The sequence below is a fragment of the Larimichthys crocea genome, chromosome XII (assembly GCF_000972845.2).
Source record: "Larimichthys crocea isolate SSNF chromosome XII, L_crocea_2.0, whole genome shotgun sequence".
NCBI classification, from domain to species: Eukaryota; Metazoa; Chordata; class Actinopteri; family Sciaenidae; genus Larimichthys; species Larimichthys crocea.
Window position 1 is genome coordinate 19,116,823 of NC_040022.1, and position 7,851 is coordinate 19,124,673.

A 7,851-nucleotide genomic window follows, 5' to 3' on the forward strand; every position below is an offset into this window, starting at 1 on the left:
GAAAATCAAGATCCACCCAAATAATTGTGCTTTTATCAAAATAAAAATTTTTGTGTGTGGGTTTGTATGGAGTTGTATTGCTCTTACCTGGATACGACAAGGGGCAAAATTAACATTTTCAACATCCTCATCAGCAACTCTCCGGGAAACTGGAAGTATTTCACCTCCTGCAATTGGCAGAGAAAACACAACAGGTTGTATTACACAAATAAAATATGTTATACAAGAATTTCACCCACTATGGCGAGTTTGTAGTAGTGACATCTGTACTGCAATGTCTCTATAGACAGTTATCATTCTGGTTTACGTTTGTAGTCAAAGTAGTATTGATCAATCGTGTTTGAATAGGCTTTGATTTGAGCAGTGCGTGTGAAGAGAAAAAGAGGCAGATTGCATTGGTCTGATGATGTACGGATATCCGTTCATAGAGATGAACAGAAATTGTTGTATCTAGAGCTGCAGAGAAGATCTGAGGGAAGTTATCTGTTTATGGATATCAGTTAGCAACACTGGAAGCCCAAAAAAACATTGGCCAAATGTTAGAAATCAGCTGAAAAATGAGACGACAGCCGGTCAATTCCGACATTGTCACTGCATTAACCAGGCATCAAAGAATTACTGTGCCATCATGTCATTGGTAAAAAGCTGTTTTACCAATGAGCCAACACCTCTATATACACAATCGGACTCCCAAAATGTCCAGCTATTACTTTTTAAATACTGATGAAGTGGTGAAGTTTTAGAAAGAATCTTGTTCCATTCATCCCACTAAAAAGGATCTTTTATCAGTATTGTTCAATTGTAAAAATAGATTCTGCCTGCTTTTAAAAGGAGATGCAGCTCTGAAGGAAGGAACCAAGCAATAAAACAAAAAAGAATGCACGAATGACCTTGCTAAACAGACGTCATCACCCACAGGGTTCTGGAGAGCCATTGTTAAACTCAGAGTGTGATGGCTCTGGCAGTCCTGCCTCAGTCGGGACAGGATGTGGAGCGACTGAATGAAGCCCGGGTGCTCTGTAACAGTTCTGTTATGAAATTGAGCGTTTCAATATGGGGGCTTATGGAGACTGATTTGTTCTTTAGCCAGCCTCAAGACCAGTTCTTATTTATTCAGGTAAATGGATAAATGAATTAAAATTAATGAGGTAAATATGAAGCCACTGTGCTTGGTGTGTTCACAGCACTGTGCATTGCTCAAAGAATATAATATATACACAAGTAAGACACCTTATAGCAAAAAATTAAGTTTGAAGGACTGCAATGATTGAGCATGGGTGTTACAGATGTGCTTTCACTGGCCATATTCATTTGTGGTGTTGACGAGACTTATCACCATTGACCTTGTCACAGAGGTGTTACTTGTAATGATTACAGACAGCACAACAGTAAATGACATTGCTTCGCTTCTCCTCCCTTACCAGAATACAGTTGTCATAGTTGAACTTAATGTCAACATATTAACTCAATGTCCTCAATAAAGAATTGATTATCGCGTTGCAAACTGTTTGCAATAGCTGCAATCGCAAGATCATGAAATCATGCACGAATCCATCTTGCCAGGCGTTAAGCTATGTGCTTGTGTTCAAGGTTGTATACCAATCAGCGTCCTATGAGGAGCTACTGGCAGCTTGCGTATGAGATACAGGTATGGTTTAACACTAATGTTCAGTAAGTTGATAGAGGCCAATAAAATATCTAATGTAGCTGCTGTACCTTATCACTTAGAGCAATTAAAAGGTAGATTACCACAACTGTGAAAGTCTCAGTCTAATTATACTGTCTGCCATGGTGCATTTGAACTGCAGACATTATTTAGCTACTTTATTATCTAATTACATTATTTTACTGTGGTTAAAAAGAGCTGCAGTGTGTTTTCAGAGGATTGAATTTACATGACTCCTCAAAGCAGCCCCCTTATTAGATGCACAGTTACATTTATGTTTGATTATAAACTGTGACAAGTTCTTCAAAACAAGCTTGTACTGAGTTTCACAGTCTAGTTTGGTCTAATCTAGACTGTCACATTGGCTATTATCTTATGTAATTATTTTAAACCTGTTACATTAGATATGTATTACAACTTGTATAGCATCCTGCTAGTGTATTATAAGTAAATGATTGAAACAAGTAGTAAATGAAAACAAGTACATTCTTATTTCAAGCATTTAATATTTTAAGTATTTTAAATAAATATACTTATGCTTTTGTAATTTAAGGCCATTACTTTAGACATACTTTACATTAGTCCACCATTTCCCAAAGACAACAAATGACTTTTGATTAACTTCCTACTGTAGAGACAGACACTGGTTTCAGTTTATTTATGGCATGGCAAACAGCTTGCAGAGACTTCTTTAGACTTCCATTACGGTGAATATGTTATTTATTATTATATTTATTCATCATTATATTAAAAAATAATGGCGGGGAGTGTGAAGAACACTGAAAAGTGTGTGGATGGCATCAATTAATGTGTAGCTAAATGGGAGAGATGACTAAAATACTTGGCTAGACTGAGTCCCACAACTTGGCATTAAAAAGATGCACCCCTCACTGAGCTATGAGGTTACCCTTCCTGGGGTTAACAACTGATCAAAGAGCCATGTGTAGTGTTGGTTTTAGTGTTGAAAGCACAGAGAATTATCACTCAACTGTGCAGTTTTTATTTAAAGGAAAATGCAAGCAGCTAAAGCTAGTGGAGACCAAAACAGAACTAAAATGAGAGTGAATACCCGGATATTGCCTGGTGCCGATAAACACTGAGAATCCAAATTAATTTTAATGCTCTGTGTCTGCTTAAAAGGTCAAGGCCAAGAAAAAAAATCAAAATGAAAAATCAATGAAAGAAACAAACAAAGCAAACAAGAACAAACCCAAGCAGGTCAAATGGCATAACTCATAACAGAAATTTTCTTTAAATTATCTGTGTGAGGTCACAGGTGGACCGCATAGATTGAAAACCAAAATGAAAGCATGTTTTAATTATCATGACAAACAGTAAGACATGAGGGGAACATGGCAACAAAACATTTAAAATGTGAAAGAGTTGGAGATGGAAAAAAAATAAAATAAATTTAAACTACGGCACATCTGTGCAGTGAGATGATGGAGCAGTAAAAGCTTTTTCTGGAGTGCGAGAGAGCTTCTGGCCAAATGGAGTGAGCATGTCTGGAGAGGGGGTGCAGATATATTTCTATGTTTCATGTTGTTTGTCAGTCTGTGAGCATGGTGTCCAGAGTGTATTTATTTATCTATGTGTGGGCCTGAAGAAGTAGGTATACTCTTAATATATGCCTCAAATATTTTTTAGAGGGGGCTGTTTAGCAAAGATCACCCAGTGTTAGAATAGGTGATGTAAAGAATATTTGCACTTAATCTCTGCTGCTTGACTTCAGGGAGTATGGATCATTATGAAATTAACATTAGCCACGGAGGAGGTACTGACCTACAGGTGAGACAGCCACATAATTATGCATTTTTAGTAAAGTAGTCTTATTTCATCCACCTATAAAAATGAGACAATTACATTATGTTTCACCTCCAAGGAAAAACAATTCAGCTTGCAGTACTTTAGTAGACCCAATGTTAAAAATAAGTGTACATTAATATACATACATAGGAGCTGTTTAAGTCTCTCAGAGGAGTTGTTTATGATGCATATCAGGAGTCTAGGGACAGTCAAGGACAGAACTGGCCCTCTTTGTCGAGTTTTTCTGTCTTTGACACACTGATTGTTTTATGACCAATGAATGCCAACATACTTTTATGAACAGATGCTGAGTCAAGCCAGTTTTGTTGCTTTAGAAAAGTCTGGGCTGTGATTGTTCTGTAAAAAATTATACTTTGAACTGCAAGGACACTAAGACACAATCAACCCATAAATAGTCTTTCACTGTGAAATGTTTTTGCAAATACATGCTGAAATGACCTTTTTGACATTTCCTTGGGTCACTTTACTCGAATCTATGACTTTTATTCTGTTATCTCAGTGACTTAGACTTAGACTGGGAATAAAAGGACAAATATTTTTAAATGAAATATCACTTTGTATTTCCTCAGCTGTATTGATCCCAAATGGGGATTCAGGTTCAATTGCTTTATGTTAATAAAACTATAAGATATGTAACTGACTTTCACCTTGACTTCATGCATTCAGTGTGAGCTAATGACCATCCTCACCTTTGATTTCACTTTCATCTGACCAGCTGCTATAGTGACAAAGTACATTTGCCTCAGAGGGCTTTACAATCTGTACAGGGGGTGAGTGAGGAAAAACTTGCCCACAAAAAACCCTTTAACAGGAAATAAAAGGTGGAAGAAACCTCAGGAAGAGCCACAGAGGAGGGATCCCTCTCCCGGGACGGACAGACGTGCAATGGATGTGACTTGCACAGAACAAATCAACACATACATATTGTACAATTACAATAAATTATAAAATGACAATGAATTACAATGAATGATAAAATGATTACAGTAGCAGTGGAACCTGTGATAGAGATAGAGAGACACAGATGCACAGCGGCAGCAAATCATCAACTAATTATAAACTGTAATGGAGATATGGTAGCATTAATGACAGTAGTAATATGTGTACACCGCTTACTTCAAGTGATTGAACCGTTCTCTCTTCTGCGTGTGAGCCATCATTATGAGTACTTATTGTCGATGTTCTTTACTTTTTATAGTAAAGATGAATCATTGAACACATTGAGCTCAAGGTGTTAGGTCACTGGAGAGGCAATCCTCAGGCCGATGAGGGAGAATAAAATCACTCTGTCAGGTTAAGTGTGGACAGGTTGTTACAGGTTTTGCTAATAGAGTGTTTGATGTGTGAAATTCTCTAACATCAAGTCAGGTCTTTTTGATTTTTTTTAAACTTCTACATTGATTTATTCTACAGTATACGCACACATTATCTGTATGCCATGCACAAAGCTCTATACTTTGTCATCAGGCGATAACTGAATTATCTCCAGGTCTTTGAGATGTGGTTGAAGTGAGTAAATATAAATTTGATACAATGTTTAGGCTCCTGGAATGGCAGTGTTAAACTGTGCGCCAGTCCCATGGAAGACCTGGAAACGGCGCTGCCACTCAGCTTTGCTTCCAATCTTTCCTCGTGGCCACTCGCAGTATTGAAGCATTTTCTCTGTAGACCACGTTTATAAAAGAGTTGACAGGACACTTCAAACTGCAAAAAAAGCTAATAATGATTTTTGATGTCAGAAACTTTTGATCCGTGGAGGCTTTATGTGTCTTTCCTTGAGTTGAGAAAAGCAATTAAAAAATCTGTGATGGTATCACAATGTAATGTCTATGGGATGAGTGGGAAACACTACTGCATATAACCTGAAAAGGAAACTTACTACAAGGTGAGCAATTCTTATCGGACTGAATAATCGCCATCTTTGAATCCTATTCTAATAATACATCCACGTCTGTCCACTACTTGGGTCCAGACTGAACTATCTCAACAACATTTGGATAGATTGTCATTACATTTTGTACAGACTTAATGCATCGGTTTTGCTTTACTTTCCACTTTACTGTTGTTCAGGGTCACATTAGTTCTTGTCTTTTGAGCTGCATGTTTCAGGTATATATTCTTTGCTTAAGTCAGATCCCCTGTTCTAATTTCCGAGATAAATCAGAACAACGTCAAAACAATAATAATCATTCAGTTCTATTTTTATAAATATCCCATAGTTACTATTGTAATTGAACAAATTATGGGAGCTAATGGAAATACGATTAACCTAACCATTCAGTTGAATGATAACCAGACTCCTTCGTATGATTAAGGCCACCGTGTGCCGCACAGTTCCGTTAATAAACACATATTTGTTTGCGCCAGAGTGTTCGGAATTCATTTTTATCAATCGTGTTCAGTCTCAGAGGTACAGTGAACAGATGGACATTATAGAAAATATATGGCACATTTATTTCCACTGAGGATTTGAACCTACACAGCTTTTTGTTCACCACACTGGCACTGCACTGTCCATCAGCAACTAATTGACTAAAGACGGCCACTACAGTTATCAGAACAGAGGTATGGCACTTAGCAGGAAGGCACACATCTTCTCCTGTCTTTTGGCAGCACATGCATGCTCAAACCTACACACATCTTACATCATACACACAAAAGCACACATACACACAGCACCATGAACGGGGAAGATGACATCATCAATTTCAAATCCATTTAATTATCCTCTTCTGTTTCAAGTGTTCTTCCCATTCTGTCTTGTGTGCATTATATAAGTGAGCACAAATGGTATGTTGTTGACTTGGTAGCTCTGTGAGTGACTGACAACTAATCTTTCCACCAGCAATCTCTTTCCATGGATGCACATGAATCCAGCAAAGAGGCTGGGCAATCTGAATGATACGATTTTGTTTCACTTTTTAAAAGACCAGAAAAAAACCCCAACAATACCTGTGCTCTCAGGGATTTGTCACTACCGTGTGCCTGGGGCAGTAGCGAAATTGGCTTTTGGATGAGTCTGAACATTTATACCATTGTTGGAGAGAAATAACCACTTCCGTGTCTTTTCTATTGCAATTTCAGTGTGAGATAGATAAGTCACTGAAATTGAACAGCCATCAACGAAGTCACGTCCTCACTGCACATCTATCAGAGACTCAAGTTGTCTTGTGTTTCACATTAATAGTCAACTGTAGCCAATTGTGGTGATGAAACCGGTGGAATCAGATGGGCTTAGATAAGATAAGAGAGGTTGGTCTATGAAAAACAAGATGAAAATGTGATTATTTAAAGGAAATGTGTGTGGTCGAGTGCATGTACTGTAATTTCACCCCATTTACAGTGAATTACAGTGTCTCCAATCAGGGACAAAAATGGGTAAACAAATGAAGCTGTTTCTCCGCATTGCCTATCTGACGCCATATATCTCGTGCCTCTCTTGATGTTTTCACGTAACTGTGTGAATTGAGAGTTTATTTCAACCAAACCAGCATTGGTGCTTGCTGGTATACTGAAAATGTTGGTGAGTTTTGTCTGTTGAGTTTGAGTTAAGTATTTTGATATAAAATTTTAGGTAAAATGAATTCATTGTTTTTGTCAATGAAGTCTGTTGGCTTTCAACACAATGATTTAAGAGGATCTTAGCCTTTCACAACACTGTATTTCTGAAGGGTTCACTCCCATTATGTTCCTTTACTATTCCCAATCTGAGCCTGTCAGTGGCAAAGACAAACATTTCGGGTGGGAATACTTCATAGGTGTGTAAGTAAGAGTAAGAATTACACTGTAGCTGCCTGGTGGAGCTCTCTCACTCAATACTGGACCAACAAAGCTGCTTGTCCCGTTTAGTCACTTGGACACAAAAACACAGGGTTCAGACTGAAAAATTCCTTCAAGGGTAAAGTTTGGGGATAGGCAGGTAGCACTTTAAGGAGTCAATTAAATGCCCTCACAATAACAGTAGTACACAAGTGTGTATTGTGTAACTGAAAATATTCATATGTAGCACATGAGTGTTGCTAAAGATGAACATGCAGGGAAGAGGGAATAAGATGCAATCTCTTGCATTGAGAGTTGTGGTGTCTGAATCGATCTTGGCTTTTAAGACAGAGGCTGTGATACTTGAGGGAGGAGGTAAGGCAGGTAGGTAGATGGGCAGGTGGGTGTGAAGGAGGGAACCAGGAGTCACAGTCACCAAGCATTTCTAAGCAACTGACCTGCTCGGAGAGCTGCTTGCCTCTGAGGAAGAAGCCCAGCAGGCAGCCAATGACCACGGCCAATACAGACAGGATGAGCAGTCCGTTCTGCTTGCAGACATTCTTCACCCGCCCCCACACTTCTTCCAGAGCCACCGCCAT

General features: G+C 38.4%; 1 protein-coding gene across 1 annotated transcript in view; it reads right to left on the reverse strand.

The window, feature by feature from the left end:
* slc1a7a (solute carrier family 1 member 7a) overlaps positions 1-7,851 on the reverse strand; it is a 30,947-nt gene extending 23,096 nt beyond the window's left edge. The window contains exons 1-2 of the mRNA XM_019279352.2: positions 7,711-7,851; positions 88-167 (exon numbers count right to left, since the gene is read on the reverse strand). Coding sequence (XP_019134897.1) covers positions 88-167; positions 7,711-7,851 — 221 coding nt within the window. The remainder of the gene's footprint in view (positions 1-87; positions 168-7,710) is intronic.